Consider the following 18,881-nt stretch of genomic DNA (forward strand, 5'->3'; position numbering starts at 1 on the left):
TATTCTATCTCAAACTGCAAAAGTCTATGTGGGCCTCCTACAACAAACTACCTAAATGTTTTTACTGCTACAATACATCATTGTCTGCTGCAAAAAAGAGGAAATAAAAAGAACACACTTAAAATGGTTCTAAACACAGCCTCAGTAAAAACGAGCACCGGCCAGGAGGTCTAATCCACGACTGAGGTTTTATGATATCCAATGTTCACCTTTCATCCTTGTTTAAGGTAAACGCTGCAGTATTTATCTTAGGAGTTAAATGCGTGTATTATTTTTGCCTAAGTCTCTTTTTTTTTCAAAGCTGCACATTCCTGTTTCTAGTACTGTGTCCAAGAAAAAAAGCAATTTCTTACTGGCACTTAAGACACTTATAATTTCCTGTGGTTTTAGTTGTGTTCTTGTGCAGCAAATGCTTGAATTTCATGAATCTCAACTGGGTCTATTACCTTCTGAAAAAGGAAGGATTTCTACATCCCTCCTTTTATGTTTTCTACTACTACATAGGTTTGGATGTTTGTGCGTCCTCTTATAGGAGCCCTTAGTAGCTGTAAGGTGGCCTCAACAGTTGAGGCTCTTTAGCCAACTGCATGATGAACTCTGGGTCTGGGACTCATAAGTTTGCTATAACAAGCCTTTCTTCGAATATCCTAGCACAGTAAGTGCTGCTGACTTAAAAACCACGACTAGCAGAGGATCCTACACTTAAAATGTCACCACTGAGCAGCTGTGTGGATGAACTGTTCAAACTCCTCCCACAGGGTCCAGCTGATGCAGACACTCATCATTCATTAGAATCTTTATTCGGTGAATAAAAAACACCATAAAAGCACATATATATATACACATTGATAAAAAATTATTAAACATTAATCAAGATCCTTATACAGAGTTAATACAAGTAAAAAATGCCGATGTGCAAATCCATAAACTTAGAATTGAAAATCCAAAATCTTTCATTCCTGACCCCTAGTCGTCCGTAATCGGACCGCAACCTTGATAAAATTCATAATACAACACAAGGTTAGGGGGTCGGAGGCTTTTTGCAAGAAGACTAATGCATCCCTAGCATGTTCCTGTTGGGCATTTTTTTAAATATTTACAAGAAAACTGCGCCTGGGCATAGAAAAATAGGGACAAAGCAAAACAAAATGGAGGGAGTCCTGCGGAGACCTGTTGTCGCAACCGCAGGGTCCCTTCTGCTCAATTGACGTGGAAAAACCTGCTGGTGAAGCCAACATAAACGGAAGTAAATTCAATCTAAAACGGCACATAAGAAATCTATCCTGTGCATTGTGCATGAGGTACAGATAAGGCTCCATACCCTCCACACTCTTCACCAGATTATGAGCCCTCACAGACTTTTTGACTCTTTCAGCCTCAGCTCTGCATTGGATTTTCCGCTCAAGGAAAATTTCCCCTACTTGTTTCTTATGCTGGGCTGAAATTGTTGTAGGGTTCGTGAAGAGGTTTCCAAAACCTAAATCCTCAAGGGTATTTTTCACATATTTAAGCCAAGGGATGCGCATGCAGTTAGTCCTATCTAAGCAGTCCAATAAAATTTCTTTGCTTAGATGCGCATCTGGATTAACCCATATTTTTAGCCAGGCCACAATTGGCCTAAATTTTAACAGGTCATCCAAGTATGGCCTCCCTAACTCCCTATGGGCTATGATTCCAGCGGTGCTGGGTGGCACCCTCAGGATAGATTTCAGATATTTGTTTTCTTCCTGTTGGATTCTAGTAGTGTTCACAAAACCCCATACTTCTGCCCCATAGATTACTTTGGAGCATGATACGGAGCAATACAAGTTCACCACCTGTTCCAGGCTCCATCTACCTAACCTCCTGCCGTATCATGCTATTGCCCCATTAGAGGCAATCATTTTGCTGCAACGTTCCGCCACCAAGGAGTTAAACTGCAAAGCGCCATCGAAGGTTACTCCGAGATAGGTGAACGTTTTGACCTCCTCTAAAATATGGGTACCTATTGTATAAGTAAATTTAGAGGAAGGTTTTTTGCCGGCCAGGAGCACATAGGATTTACCCAGGATAGGTCCAGGGTGCTCATGAACTTAACGAACCCATCTATCAGGATTTGTAGGCTTCGCGGTGTGCGCGCGAGCAAGACCGCGTCGTCCGCGTAAAGCAGGACAGGGATATGCCTCGGCCCGACCCTAGGGGAATCTGCCTTTAAACCCAAAAGAAACTGCTCCAAATTATTAATGTAAAGGGAAAACAAAAAAGGGGCAAGGATGCAACCTTGTCTGACTCCGCTCTTACATGCAAAAGAGTCAGACAATCCTCCCTCCCTGTTAAATCGAACCTTGGCCGTGGTATCGCTGTGCAAGTCCCTTAATATGGTGATTAAACCACTCTCAATCCCCATGCTTGACATCAAGTCCCACAGCTTTCCCCTATTGACGTGGTCAAATGCTGCTGCCAAATCCATGAATCCCATATAAATAGGTTCATCACTGGCCAGAGTATATTTGGCAGTCAGCATATAAAGGTTCAGGCATTGGTCACTAGTGGACCTCCCTGTCCTAAACCCGTATTGAGTGTCCGAGAAGATGTTATTCTCATCGGTCCACTCGGACAGTCTATTAAGGATTGCCCTGCCCAAAAGTTTGGCCGATACGTCAATCAGGGAAATCGGCCGATAACACTTGGGATCGTCCCTGTTGCCCTTTTTAAAAATTGGCACAATAATCGCTTTTGACCAAGATGGCGGCAGGTCACAAGAGATAGCAGTATTTATGACCCTGGTCATCAGAGGGGCCCATAAATCTATATTGCTAAGAAACAGGTCAGGGGGAATCCCGTCCGGACCCGGAGCTTTATTTTTGGTCAGACCCTCCATCCCTGCAGTAATCTCCTTAAGGGTGAATACTACCGGGGAAACCTGACTTAGGGTTACCAGTGGCTCTACAGGGGTACCGGGCTCATGGTTATATAGACCCCTAAAGTGTGTAACCCACTGCTCCGGAAGGATGTTAGCCCCTATATCCGGGGAGTCATTTTCTTGAAAAGTCGGCCTATTAATTATTCTCCAAAAGCCCGCAAGATCCTTTTTTTCCCCTGCCTCTCTTAAATCTGCCCATGCTTCTGCTTGCAGGGCAAGTTTCCTCCTTTTGGTCTCTTTCTTATATTTTTCTCTGCACAACCTAATTTTTTGAGGATCCCTTGGTTTTAGCTTAAGGCAGCATTTCAACTCCCTTAGTGCCTTAGAGCAGTCTTTGTCAAACCACCGGGGATTAGCCAGGTTGCGTGTGGGCGCACTGGACTTAAGTAGGCCATCGATCAGGTTAGCGATCTGGTCAAATGCTTCCAGTAACCTTGATCCCTGGACTTCTAAGTCTAGGCAATCGTTAATGGCCAATAGGCCCTTGTCACCCAAGGTTTTAAAAAACTTTAACCCGTCTATTTTGGACCATTTCAGTCTCCTGCCTTGGTCTGTGGCCCTCTCCTCAATTGTGCGATGGGCTCTGGTTCCAGCACCCACCCTATACGAGAGCACCAAAACGAGAGGGTTGTGGTCGCTGAAGCTGCTCCATTCTATCCCTGCACTGATTATTTTATTTAACAGGGATCTCGAAGCCAAAATGTAATCTATAATAGATGAGCAACCCCTACCCTTAAAGGTTGGTGGAAGTGTGCCATCCGACTGTGGGTCTATCATATTAATGGTGTGTTCTAAGTCATACTTGAGCCGAAGTAGACCAAGAGCCGACCCCGTGGGTGTATGCGAGAAATGCGGCCCCTTCTCCATTGGGCATTGTGACCAATCTGAGTTTGCCTTGACCAATGCCGGACAAAGATGGCAATTAAAATCTCCCACTAAAAGCAGCCCATAAGACTGCCCCTTATTTTGAAATGTTGTTTCTTGTCCCAGCCTCTGGTCTAATTCAGCTAATAGCGGGATGTGGTCGTTTGCTGTCTCAGTGTTATAAATGTTAAAAACAGAAAATCTTAGCCCCTTTCCAAGGAACCGAGCTACCTGGATCCCATGTGAATTCCAATCCGGGGAAGACCAGGTGCCTGGGAGATCTAAATCTACGTAAATGGACAACCCGCCCATTGCTCTCCCTGATCTAGATTTTCGGGCGGGAACAAAAAAACACTTGTACCCCTGTAGATGGTAATTGTTCACCAAAGCCCATGTCTCCTGAACACATATAACATGAAATTTCCTAATGAAATCGACCCATTCCTTGTTATTAAATTTACCCGCTATCCCCGCTACATTCCAAGAAATCAGTCTCACTCCCTCCCCCTTCCCTTCTAACCCCTCCTGTGGATTTGATGGTATCTCCTGTGTTAACCCTTGCATGGCCAGCCCATGACCCCCTCCTATACATTCTATGGCTATAGCCTTAGGATCAGCACACCCGGGTTGCCCAACACCAGACATTAGAGTTTGCTGAACATGAGAGCTTCGCTCTACCAACACCTCTGCCAGGACGCCCTTTTCCCTATAACCCTGGGGGGCATTATCCATTTGTCAATCTACCCCCTCTAGATCGTTCAGGCAATTAAACCGATTATAGGTGTGAAAGGGTGGTTCTGGTCGGCCAAATAAAGGTCTAGGGTTAAAGTCCTGGTGTCTCCCCCTCCTGCCAACCCTCTCCCAGTTGTTTTGCATTTGTGGCGGCTGCAGTGGGACTAGAGTGATGGGGAAGAAGAAAGACACCCGAAGGGTTTGAATGGTGGATTCCCTAGACCTATTTTTCCCTTGGCATATATAGGTCACTGTTTCTTTGTCCCTAAAACTCACCAATATACAGTCCCCTATGATGGATTTATGTGTTCTCCCCACCCATGGCACCCTTCTTACCATTATGATTTCATTATTGAGGTGTATCGGGAGGGGTCTATTTATGTTTAGCCACTTAATGACCCTACTTTTCAGGGCACAAAAATCCTCGGTTTCACCTACTTCGAGTGGGGGAACACCTGCCATGACTACAGTAAAATCATTAGTCTCAGGGGGTAGGTTGGGCCTACGTGGTCTCGAGGGAAGCTTCATTAGGGGGATCAGTGTGGTACTATCTACCGGCGTTGCCGGATAAACCGGGCCTGAAGGGGGAATGGGAATGTTAAAATTAAGGGGCTTAGTTGGTGCAGGCTTGTTCCTTAAGGGTTGTTGCGAGACCGCTGCATTTGCGGCTTGTGGGGGGACTATGTTTGCAGCACTCTTTACAGGCTGTTGGGGGGCTAAAGTAATGGGAGCGGGTTCTGGATGCCTTCCCTGATGATCAGCCGGGATTTTCAGATTACCTAGTGTGGTCTCCAGAATGGTTAGTCTGATCTCGATCTTTTTTATACTCTCGCTAATTGGTAATAATAGAGACCTTAGCAAGAATTCCAAATTCCCAAGCGGGACAACAGAAAGGGGGACATTAGCGATATTAGTTCCCATATTTTTTGTCGAGGGGGGAGCTAGATCATCCTGGCCAATAGGTTTAGGGTGTAAATCTGCCTGTAATTTCGCAGCTAGTACGGGAGGTTTAGTAGAAGACTTCCCAAAATCCAAATAAGAGGTTTTTGGTTTGCACCTTCCCTGGGCTCCCTTCAATTTCCTCCTACGTTTGTTAGGAGGAGGCCCAAGTACTCCTTGCGCGGTGGCTGGTATGGGTTGAGCTTTCCTAGCCTTAGGGGCTAGGGGGGGTTGGGAGACTAAATCAATGGTCACCCTAGTGGGGCTTGGACTGGGAACTGGAGCTATACTCATGGTTTCAACTGGTGAGGTATTCATACAATCCCTCAGCAGGAGTGGGACATCGTCCATTAGGGACAACTCCTCCCTAGGCGTGGTGGATTGCTCTCCAAGGGGGGTATTTTTCAAATTATCTATTGAGCGTCTCCTTTCTGCCCTTAACCGAGACAGATTACACTCTTTGTCCCCCTCACCCCCCGCCCGCGAGAAATAATTCTCTAGTGTCCTGCTTTTGACACCTCCCGGCTTCAATGGAGTGCTCTCCTTCGCCGGGGACGGCATTATACTAGTACAAAGTTATATACAGCCGGGGATTGTGGCAGGAAATATGACCAGGAATCGAATGAACGAACAAAAGGGGGTAGGCCCAGCCCGGCCTCCTTCGGCCCCGGACGGCCACAGATGGTCCCGCCCTTGTCCCGGGCTTAGCCCCGCGCTTCGGCCCGCGTGCGTCCCGCGTGTGCGTAAATGGGTGGGGCTAAATAGGGAGGAAGGGGGGAGGGCGGGAAGAGTCGCAGGTGCGCTGCTGACCTGAGCACTACTCCTGCTGGGACTCGCAGTCCCGCCCTCGCAGTCCACACAGCCCCTTACAGTCCAGGGGGTCCAAATCGCCACACACCGCTGGCGTCCGCTTTCTCCCGCCTTCAGGGAAACTCCTTTCAGTCTCTAGCAATCACCGGCTACGAGCGGCACCCACTTTAGCAGTCCCCAGTGTAGTGCTTACCTGATTCTTGGCTCACAGTGGGCATGGCGCTCCCTTCACATTGCATCTCGGATCTCTTCATTACAGTCATTGAATGAATGACAACCCCGGAGTGTGAAGCTGATTGGCACCCACAGAGCTATCGCATTGCGGACTTGGTAACTTTGTGAATGTAAAGTGGCCATTTCCAATGTCTGTAAGCTGTAGCCATATTGAAACTTGTTACAGGTAGTAAAGAGTGGGGTAGGAAGTGGGTATACCCCTCTGTTTGTGATTCCAAAGGAGTTGTTTCAATACTTTTAACAGTCATGAGATCTCACAACAATGAAAGATAAAACCTCAAATCTAAGGTGGTGGACAGTATTCAATAAAATGGAAAAGGTCCAAGGTAGAACACCGACAATTTGCTTTGTGGGTCTGCCACATGGTGTAGACTTTCGTTCCCAGACACCATTAGCCAGTCCTTTAATGACTGTAAGGCAACACATCATAATATATGCCTTTGTGCCCAATTACCTATTTATGGGCCAGTGTCATATTGTAGGCACTCCGCAAGTGTGAACACATCAGTACGAGCCTGCTGTCCCATGACACTTCCTCATTTGTGGACAGCAGTTAACTTAGTCCTTTGTGGTGTTCCTCAGGAATCATCTCTTCCTCTCTTCTTTTTTAAAAATATTTATGTGCAGCCCCTGCTTGACTGTACATAAATATTAAAAGTTAATTTCGATGAATGCATTTGCCTATGCTATTGTGACTCAGTGGATCCAGTGTTTTGATTGACTCTGAAGAGCTTGACCAGTCCTTTGGGCCTGTCTATTGGCCGGTAGTGCTTGGATCAGCACTAATCTTTTACAGCCTAATGGCACTGAAACAGGTGTTAATCATTGGGGATAACCATCTTTTGGGAACCTCTTTCTGTCTGGCTCAGTTTGTTGGAACTCCTCGACTACTGCCTGAAGCCAAAAGGTTTCTCAGTAGCGTAAGAAAAGGCCCTGCAACTCTCACGGTGTGGAGTGGCCTCCTCTGGCAATGGCAGATCGCTGGGCTGAGAGCTCCGGGCTGATTCCCGAGCATAGGGGGGCCCCATGCATGCACTTTACAAGGGGGGGCCCTCAAGATTCAGTACGCCACTGCTGGCTAGATAAGCCAAGGGGAAGTAGTGGATGGGTTCCCTGGCTGATAGACGAGGAGGGGGACAAATCCGAAATTAGGGCAGACATAGCAGAGAAGTTTGCTCCACACTATGAGGAAATTTACACCTCTTCGTCAACATACACGGGGGCAGAATGCGGTGACTTCCTCAGAGACATTATTTTACCATGACTGCTATATGCCAAACTAACAAAGACGAGTCTGCCAGTACATACATATTCAGAGATTAAAGCATGCATGCAGCAACAAAATATCTGTGCTGGTAGGGTAGGCTTACAGGGATGGCACCTCTTTGGGAAGGGGACTGCCTGAAGGGTGTAGGCAACCTGGAGGGCTTCACCAAATGGGAATTGCTGGGTCTGGAAACCCTGGGAGACCTATGGAGAGGACTGGCATACATTACATTTGCTACCCTACACACAGAATATGATATGAATAAAGGAGAATGGCTACGATACCTCCAGTTAGGACACGCACTCCTAAAATACAAAAGAGAAGGAGAGACTCTGGTAGAGGCCTCTCCACTGGGAGACAGAATACTGACTGAACAGCTTCAGGAGAAAACTATCTCCTTGTTGTACAGGTAAAAAATTAATAAGGCCCCAACACACTGGACACACTGAAAAGCACATGGGAGAGGGATGTAGGCCCTATAGAGGAAGAAGAGTGGACAGAGGCAATCCAGGGCCCAAGGGAGGTGGCAATATGAGTGAGGTTTCGACTAACTACAATTTTTTTGTATGCCTAGCCTATGTAAAACCCAGAAAGAAATGGCTTAAACCAGTGTGTTTATTGCTAGGAACCAGGGATTATTCCTCCGCACTCAGAATACTCAAGGCTGATACTAGCACAAGCCTAGTGTGTGGGGTCGCCAAACTCCTGAGCTGGGCTTGGCTGATTAGATTAAAGGCTATGAGATGACTCTAGTTCTAGAATCATTTTTATTATTCACAAAGCTGCTAATGTTTAATATGCCTTTTAAATTATTTATTGTAATACGAATGTTTTTATTGTGCCCTAATTTGTAAAATGTAATATTAATGAATTGTGGCTTTTATGTTTTGTATGTGCTTTTATGATATCTTGTGTATCGAAATAAAGCTTTGATGATGATGATGATGACAATTAAAAAATCTACACAGAGTGTACTACCCCAGATCAGTGCTGCTCCTCATGGGATGTAGTGAACACACACAATGCCACAGAGAGTGCGGAGTAGAAGGGATCGTTTATCACCTATTGTGGTAATGCCCCATCCTGTAGCCATTTTGGCATAAAGTGGGCGAGGCAATGGCAAAAGTAGTGTGACTGGGGGTACCGCTAGAACCAAAATCGTTCCTATTACTGATCCTGGGAGAAGAGGACTGGCAAGACACGTAAGAACATGCCTAGCGTTAGCAACCACCGTGGTTGTGAAATGGAATATTGCAAGGAAGTGGGGTGCAATTGCCACTCAGATCAATCAATCATAGCATTTGTATAGCGCGCTACTCACCCGGAGGGGTCTCAAGGCGCTGGGGTGGAGGGGTCTGCTACTGCTCGAAGAGCCAGGTCTTGAGTTGCTTCCTGAAAGATAGATGGTCCTGGGTCAGCCGGAGGTGGATGGGGAGGGAGTTCCATGTCTTGGCTGCCAGGTAGGAGAAGGATCTTCCTCCGGTGGTGGCTCTGCCGATGCGTGGAACGGCGGCGAGGGCGAGGCTGGTGGATCGTAGCTGGCGGGTGGGAGAGTAGAAGGTCAGGCGGTTGTTGAGGTACCTGGGTCCCAGGTCGTGGAGAGCCTTGTATGCGTGGGTGAGGAGTCTGAACTTGATCCTCTGCTGACGGGAAGCCAGTGCAGGTCTCTCAGGTGTCCGGAGATGTGGCTGTGTCGGGGGATGTCCAGGATGAGTCGTGCAGAGGCGTTCTGGATGCGTTGGAGTCTTTTCTGAAGTTTGGCTGTGGTTCCGGCGTAGAGGGTGTTTCTGTAGTCCAGTCGGCTGGTGACGAGTGCCTGGGTGACCGTCTTCCTGGCTTCGGTGGGGATCCACCGGAAGATCTTTCGGAGCATATGCAGGGTGTTCAAGCATGACGACGAGACAGCGTTGACTTGTCTGGTCATCGAGAGGGAGGAGTCCAGGATGAAACCCAGGTTACGTGCATGGTCCGTTGGCTTGGGAGCGGTGCCCTGGGCAGGGGGCCACCAGGAGTCGTCCCAGGCAGAGGGCAATGATCCCAGGATGAGGACTTCCGTCTTGTCTGAGTTCAGTTTCAAGCGGCTGTTCTTCATCCACTCGGGGACGTCTTTCATCCCTTCGTGTAGGCTGGTTCTGGCGGTGGCGTGGTCGTTGGTGAGGGAAATGGTGGCACAATGGGAAAATGACCTGGATTGGTGCTGGCAGGCAGAACGCACAGTTTACACAAGCAGAGCATGCCTCAAGAAATGAGAAAAGGTGTGGGGAGCTTGGCAGACCTACAGAGGGTTTTAGTGAGATCACAGTAAATGTAGAGGCCAATCCCAGGGTGTCTGTAGGAAGGAACAACAATGTTTAACTGAATTCTAACCAACAGCGTTTCAATGGAAATGGCAGCGTAAAATCAACGGCTTCATATATGTACTGCTCATTGTTTATGTGCTAATAAAAATTGTTATACATGCATTTATTTTTTAAAACAGTGCTGTACAGGCTGTATGGCAGAACACATACTCACAAAATGCACCTATGCTACTGCGTATATTTTTCTACTTGCATTGCTGTGGTTGCTTTTGGTTTGTTGAATTGGTGGGAGCTGCACTAGCAAAATGTACATATTACTTGTACGTATATACTCTACTGTTGCTAGTGATGGCTAAATTAAACAAACTGGCCTAAACCATTTTTTTTAATAATCCAAAACCTGCCTAGTGCATGCCCACACATGGCTGTCATAAGACATTTAAACCTGTCTTCAATTAATTTATTTTCTACTCCTCCAGGAAAGCAGTCAAGGCCACGCTGGTACTTCTGCCACTGCTGGGCATCACCTACATGCTGTTCTTTGTGACACCTGGTGAAGATGAGATCTCTCGCATTGTCTTTATCTACTTCAATTCCTTCCTCCAGTCCTTTCAGGTACGTCACAAATTGAGGGGGGACTTCCGAACCTTGGGTTGTATTATTGAAAGCACCCTGTAGGAACTAGCGGCACGGGCACCTTCTTTTTATGCAACCTTGGGGCACTTTGGCAGTACAGGAGGGGGTAAGAACACTTGCACAACTCCTTCAATAAAACAGATTCATTCTATTGCTACCTGAAGGGGGCTTTCCGCCATTTGTCTTTGTGCCTGCTCAACATTATAGAAGTGGGTTCAGAGGCATGGAGGCTGCCAGGAGGCATACTGATGTGTGCCACATAAATGTGACACACATTTAATGTGCCCCTTGAGGGCACCTCTCAGGTCACTCACTGCCCCGCCTCCAGGGGGAATAGCATCGGTTACCACGCATGCCAAAACCACATGTGGCTTAACAATGAAGTACCATGACTGTGTCGTTACCACGGGTTCCATTACAATGCAAGTCATTACAACGACTTGCTTTAGGAAAGCACTGCACTTTGGAATAGTTTAGGTTACTATTCCAACTCCAGTTGGTATATCAGTAGGGAAGGTGTTGAACTTACAATCCAACACCAGTCCAACACCACATTCCCTAAAGGAAGTCATTGTTATGGAACGCAAGGTAACGTTGCAGTCGTGGTACTGACTGCGTTGTAAATTCACTATGTTGTAATGCCTGCGTTGTAATAGATGTTTACCCTCAAGGGGGTGTCTACCCCATTTTGTAGTGCAGACCATTTTGCCACATGCACAGAGGAAGGTGGACCAGCCAGTTCAAACTGTTGGTCTAGTTCTCACTAATATGCTGTTCCCAGGCACAGGTTTGTGCCTGGACTGGGAGCTGCTTACTTGATGTGATGCGGTGCACTGTCCAAGTCTGTGCCGCAGTCATACAGCTAAGAGTTCATCACGCCACAGAGAGGGACAGGGCACCAATTATATAACATGATCCCTCGAAGGTCTGCAGAATCATCTCATGAACATGTGAATCTAGCTGCCAATGTTAGTTTTTTCAGGTTAGATGGATCTCAATTGTAAATTTTCTCCTTGGGCATTGTAACGAGATTTCAACATATGAAAAGTCAGTGGTATGTTCATTAAGACAGCGCTGTTAAATACTGTTGTAGCTCATGTCTGTCAACAGCCAATTCTTTCTCCTTCATGTTTGTGGTCATAAGATATTTGTTAAAGCTTTGATGGTTCTTGATGTCCCAGCTCACATGTTCTATACCCTCCGATGGACACAACAGAATGAAAGGTAATGTGATGGGGTAATGAGACAACAGGCACCTCAGTGGCCTATAATGTCAACCCCTGTTTCGTTTTTGGGGAGACACAGGACGGGGCAGCAAAGGGATTTGTGTCCACTGCCAGAAAATATAGAAAGGCCATGTATAACAAGCTTGTCGCTTGCCGTCATGTGTGCTGGCTCCCACGTCAGGAGCAGCAGAGTTCACAGGCATAAGCAGGATTATGGCTTTGACATGGCCATCTTACTACCCCTGCCGCCATCTTCAAAGGTGGTGGCCTGATTCCTAGGAATGGGAGAGGGCTTGTGGCACCATCACATCCCCTGGAGGTTCATGCTGTCACACTGTGGAGTAAGGTGACAAAACCTTCAGATCCAAGAGGCAAAGCATCATGGGTATGCCTAGCAGATTCAACCAATTGTGCATTGATGGTCTACCCGGAGGAGGGGCCAGGCCATCAACACTCCTGTACGAGGAAGAACAGTTGGGAAGCGCCACTTGAGTAAACTTCCTTTACAAGGCCCCTCTGCCCTACAGTCAGCTTGAAGATGCCTGGCTGACTGGAGCTATGTTCGAGTATTCCTTTCCTCCACAGGAGTCGTGATCTTTACACCTCTCGATTGGTAGCTCGCCATTCCTATCGGATTGAAGAATATAGAGCTCTGCGAACCTGTGAAACCGGATCACCTCTGAAAGTGAGGTATTTTAGGAGAGAAAATTCCAGCCACAGAGCAAGCGAGAGAGAGGAGGATTCATGTACAGACTGTTCACCCAAGGACTCTACGTAAAGTTAGTAGTCTTAAATCTATTCTGTGAATACCGAAAGTAGTAAGTTCATTCTGTGAATCCCAAAAGTAGTAAGTTCACTCTGTGAATCCCGAAAGTAGTAAGTGCATTCTGTAAATACCAAATAGTAGCAAGTTTAGGATTTAGTCTTAAATTCATTCTGTGAATCGGGCCCCTGGCAATTAAATGACGTGCATTGCCATAGTGTACTCCTTTGAATTCTGTGAATCCTTGAACATGTTCACATCTCTATATATCATCCACCTAAGTCTACAACGCATAGGTCTTTGCATTTTAATTGAATTGGGCCCATGTAGTGAGTGAGCATGGCTCATTCTGCACAGACCTTTGACCCTGTTTGACCCTGTCACCAGGCAGGTCGCTCCCCTCACCGTCACGCAGCCCCCTGTGTGACCTGTGATCCGCTGCCACTGCTGCCCGTGTTAGCCCGCCTGCATCACCGCTGAGTACTATTCTGTTATTGTTTTTGAATCTGTGTCCATTTTGCCTTCTGTACACCTGTGCCCGTTTTTCTTACCCTTGTGCCCCCTTTCTTATTTTTTCCCTCGCCTTCCGTGTCCCCTGCCGTTTTCCCGCCGATGCGTCCCTGCGGCCCCGCCCCCTCGTTTCTCATTGGCCGCCCCGCTCCCACCTCCCAGATGCTCCTCCCTCCCTCTGCCCCTCATATGGAAGCCGCGCAGCGGTAGAAAGAGCGACCTTTGACCCTGTCACCAGGCAGGTCGCTCCCCTCACCGCCATGCAGCCCCCTGTGTGACCTGTGATCCGCTGCCACTGCTGCCCGTGTTAGCCTGCCTGCATCACCACTGAGTACTATTCTGTTATTGTTTTTGCATCTGTGTCCATTTTGCCTTCTGTACACCTGTGCCTGTTTTTCTTACCCTTGTGCCCCCTTTCTTTTTTGTTTCCTCGCCTTCCGTGTCCCCCGCTGTTTTCCCACTGCTGCGTCCCTGCGGCCCCGCCCCCTTGTCTCCCATTGGCCAACCCGCTCCCACCTCCCAGCTTCTCCTCCTTCCCTCTGCCCCTCATATGGAGGCCGCGCCGCTGGCCTGCCGAAGGCGCGCCAAAGGCAAGCCCGTCTGCGCCCATCCGCGCCTGGACCGCACCTAGCGCCAGAATCCCTGGTCCCAGCCGATGCCAGGAATCCCGACTGAGATACAACACCGCCGCCCTCAACGCACTCAACACCGGACGACCACCCGCCTGCTATCAAGCCACCCCGAAGCACACCCACGGACCCTTCACCTGCCTAGCCTGCAAATTCACCTGCCTCCGAACATGCACACCGCCCGCCGGACCTAACATCAACAACAACCACCTCAAGTGCATCCTCCTCAACACCTGCTCCGTCCACAAGTACGCCGTCGAACTCTGGGACCTCCTCGACACAACAGCACCGGACGTCGCCTTCCTCACCGAAACCTGGATGAATGCCTCCTCGGCCCCCGACATCGCCATAGCCATCCCGGATGGCTACAAGATCACCCGGAAGGACAGAGTCAACCAAACCGGAGGAGGAATTGCCATAATCTACAGAAACACCATCAGTGTCACGACCAACGCCGAAGACACACTCTCCGCCGCCGAACACCTACACTTCCAGATCCACACCGACCCCAAAACCACACTCAGAGGAACCCTCATCTACAGACTCCCAGGCCCGCGCACACAATTCAGTGAAACCATCGCCGACTTTGTCAGCCTGCACGCACTAACCTCACCAGAATACATCTCCTAGGGGACCTGAACTACCACCTGGAGAACAACAACAACAACAACACCACCACGCTGCTCGCCAACCTCGGACTCAATCAACTGGTGAACACCCCCACCCACTACGCCGGCCACACGCTGGACCCCATCTTCTCCGCCAGCAACCACGTCTCCTTCAGCCACTCCACAGGACTACACTGGACCGACCACAGCTGCATCCACTTCACCTTCACGAAGACTACATCCCACCACCGCACGCCACAGATGCCCCGCAGATGCTGGAGCAAAGTCACCACAGACAAGCTAACCACATCACTGAGCCAGAACCCACCAGCTGACACCTCTGATGACACCAACGATGCAGCCCACAATCTCGCACAGTGGATCACCAACTGCGCCGACAACTTTGCTCCACTGAAGAACCCCCCAGCAAGACCAGCAACAGGAAAACCACATGGTTCACCAACGCCCTCAAAGACTCAAAGAAATCCTGCCGTACTCTCGAAAACACCTGGCGCCACGAAAGGACCGACAGAAAACATGACAGCCCTCAAGAACGCCACTCGCGAACACCACCAGCTGATCCCCACCACCAAATGGACACCGTTCAAAGAGCGGCTGGACAACAACCCCCACAACAGCAAGGAACTCTTCAACATCGTAAAAGAGCTCTCCAACCCCAGCGCCAGCAACAACGACATCACACCATCGCAAGACCTCTGCAACTCCCTCACCACGTTCTTCTACCGCAAGATCGCAGATATACACGACAGCTTTGACGCCCAGAATCCACCTCCAGTCACCAAACCAACGACCACCACCCTCAGAGCCTGGACCCCATCAGCACAGAAGACACCACCCACGTCATGAAGACCATCCACTCTGGCTCTCCCTCTGACCCATGCCCCCATCACATCTACAACAAAGCCGACACCATCATCGCACCCCACCTCTGGAACATCATAAACAACTCCTTCGCGCCAGCCACCTTCCCAGAGAGCTGAGATCAACGCCCTTCTGAAAAAACCCACAGCAGACCCTAAAGACCTCAAGAACTTCCGCCCCATCTCTCTTCTTCCCTTCCTGGCAAAAGTCATCGAGAAGACCGTCAATTAACAGTTGACTGCATTCCTCGAGGCAAACAACTCGCTCGGCCCATCCCAGTCCAGATTTGGAGCCAACCACAGCACCGAGACCGCCCTCATCGCAGCCACCGACGACATCAGGACCCTGATGGACAACGGGGAGACAACTGCCCTCATCCTCCTAGACCTCTCAGCCACCTTTGATACCATCTGCCACCGCACCCTAATAACCCGCCTCTACAACACTGGGATTCATGGAAAAGCCCTGGACTAGATCACCTCGTTCCACTCCAACAGAACCCAGAGAGTCCTCCTCCCGCTGTTCCGCTCCGCGGCCACCAAGATCGTCTGCGGCATACCCCAAGGCTCCTCGCTCAGCCCAACCCTCTTCAATATCTACATAAGCCCCCTTGCCACCATCGCACGCAAACATAACCTCAACATCATCTCCTACGCCGATGACACCCAGCTGATACTCTCCCTCACCAAATGTAAATGTAAAAGTAAATGTCGGAATTTGTAAAGCGCACAGCTACCTCCACCAGAGGTGTCCCGGCGCTGTCCGTATACCGCTTAGGAACCCTTCCTGGCTTTCCTGGGAAATGTCCACTCCTGGGCACCCCCCAGGTGCAGCCCGGCATCCCAGCGCTTTTGGGGCCGTTGTGGAGACTAAGCAAGCTATTGCCCAGAGTTGCAGCGTGGGACCCATGATCAGAACAGGCACTGAGGCGAGAATATCCAGTCAGGGGAATTAATGAGCCAGAGACCCGCCGAGGCAGGAATCGAACCCTGGTCCCTGGCCAGAGCTCTGCATCAAGGTCTGCCTGCTCTAACCATTGAGCCACACTTCTCCACCAAAGACCCAGCCACCGCCAAAACCAACCTCCAGGAAGGAATGAAAGACGTCGCAGAGTGGATGAAGCTCAGTCGGCTGAAACTGAACTCAGACAAGACGGAGGTCCTCATCCTCGGACAAACCCCATGCGCCTGGGACAACTCCTGGTGGCCCACAGCGCTGGGCACCGCAGCGACACCCACGGACCACGCATGCAACCTGGGATTCATCCTGGACTCCTCCCTCACGATGACCAAACAAGTCAACGCCATCTCATCCTCATGCTGCAACACCTTGCGCCTGCTCCGAAAGATCTTCCGGTGGATCCCCACCGAAACCAGAAAGACGGTCACCCAGGCCCTCGTCACCAGCCGACTGGACTACGGGAACACCCTTTACGCAGGAACCACAGCCAAACTTCAGAAACATCTTCAGCACATACAGAACGCCTCCGCATGACTCATCCTCGACATCCCTTGCCACAGCCACATATCTGCCCACCTGAGAGACCTGCACTAGCTCCCCATCAGCAAGAGGATCACGTTCAGGCTCCTCACCCACACACACAAAGCACTCCACGACATGGGCCCCGAATACCTCAACAACCACCTCTCGTTCTACACTCCTACCCGCCAGGAGGAAGATCATTCTCCTACCTGGCCGCCAAGACATGGAACTCCCTCCCCGCACACCTATGACTGACCCAGGACCATCTCACCTTTAGGAAACACCTCAAGACCTGGCTATTCGAGCAGTAGCGCCCCCCCTTCAGCGCCTTGAGACCCTCCCGGGTGAGTAGCACGCTTTATAAATGTATTGATTGATTGATTGATTGAGACCTGCTCTGGTACATCCTCTGTTAGTATGCAGTCAGCATACATTAGCATTTTCATAAATTTGGAAGAGTAAGCGAATTTCAATACTGTGCCATTTCCCAGAAGATTTCACAAGAGGATTCAGTAAAGGCAAAAGGTGGGGATAATTATTACATGTGTGAAATTTCCACTGGCTGCAAACATTCAGACAGGCTAGGACTCCTGTTAAACAATGCGTCAAAGCTCAGAGTAGTGTCCTGCCTATTTTACTCGTGCCTCTGATTAAAAGTTATTTTTCTAGGAGCACAACATGGGCGAGGGGGTCACCTTTGTTTCCCAGAGAAGCTTCAGTTACTGCAGGTGTGTCTCTTAGAAAAAAACAGTATAGAAGAAGTAGCGAAGGAGGGCTGATAGACATATTACTCAAGAGAAGGAATGACATTTAAGAGAGGGTGGTTTTCAACTGGAAGAAAGGCTGATATGCTTCCCTGCTTACCGTGTGATCCCTGATGCAGCCAAAAACATTCCACTGAATAGACAGATAATTGCATGTCCATAGCACAGCGGTGCAGTGATTGATGTAGAAGGACCACCTTTGTGCTGATTTGGCCCATTTTACACAGTGGTCCACAGCCGGGCAAGACAAGGCTTCCTATTATCACTGTTAATCGTTGTCAGTAACATTGTGTTGAACTATTTTAGGTATCTATCAAGCATTGGAGCACCGACAAAATCGTTAACAACCAGCTCACCTACTTCATAGAATCCAACTCGATCCTCGACACTTCCCAATCTGGATTAAACAGCAACCACAGCACCGAGACTACACTCCTAGCCACCACGGATGACATCCGCACTTTCCTCAACCAAGGCCACATTGCTGCCCTCATTCTACTAGACCTCTCAGCAGCCTTCGACACCATCTTCCACAGCATACTAAACACAAGATTTCACGACGCCGGCATACAGGGAACTGCCCAAGACTGGATCCGCTCCTTCCTCACCCTCCGAACTCAAGGAATCCGACTCCCACCCTTCCTCTCCGAACCCACAGAGATCAGCTGCGGAGGACCCCAAGGATCCTCACTCAGCCCCCCTCGCTACCATCATCAGAAAAAACATGGACTCAGCATAGTATCCTATGATGACAACACCCAGCTCATCCACCCAGCTCATTCTCTCCCTCACCAAGGAACCCGACATCACCAGACACACTTTCAAGGAAGGAATGAAGGACGTTGCATCCTGGATGAGCAGCAGTTGCCTGAAGCTCAACTTGGAGAAAACAGAAGTCCTCGTCCTCGGATCCACCCCCTCCGCTTGGGACAACACCTGGTGGCCCAATGCCCTCAGCATCCCTTCCACACCAACAGCCCACGCCTGCAACCTCGGTATCATACTCAACTCCTCCCTCACCATGAACAGATCAACACTGTATCTTCCAAGTGCTTCTAGACCCTCCGCATTCTATGCAAAACCTTCAAATGGATCCACCCAAATCCAGAAAGACTGTCACCCACACACTCATAACCAACAGACTGGACTACGGGAACTCCCTCTATGGCGGAATCAACAAATCTCTCCTCCTCAAACTCCTGACCATCCAGAACGCCGCACTCAGACTCATCCTTGGCATCCCATGATAAGACCACATCACCCAGCACCTACGAGACCTCCACTGGTTCCCCGTCAAAAGGAAGTGACCTTCAAGCTGCTCACTCACACCTAC

The 18,881-nt window shown here is 49.1% G+C and overlaps 1 protein-coding gene across 1 annotated transcript in view; it reads left to right on the plus strand.

Annotated features, from left to right (window-relative positions):
- CRHR1 (corticotropin releasing hormone receptor 1) overlaps window positions 1-18,881 on the plus strand; it is a 2,033,077-nt gene that overhangs the window by 1,886,453 nt on the left and 127,743 nt on the right. The window contains exon 11 of the mRNA XM_078645030.1: window positions 10,528-10,663. Within this exon, the coding sequence (XP_078501156.1) occupies window positions 10,528-10,663 (136 nt within the window). The remainder of the gene's footprint in view (window positions 1-10,527; window positions 10,664-18,881) is intronic.

Source organism: Lissotriton helveticus, chromosome 5_1, assembly GCF_964261635.1.
Source record: "Lissotriton helveticus chromosome 5_1, aLisHel1.1, whole genome shotgun sequence".
Lineage (NCBI taxonomy): Eukaryota > Metazoa > Chordata > Amphibia > Caudata > Salamandridae > Lissotriton > Lissotriton helveticus.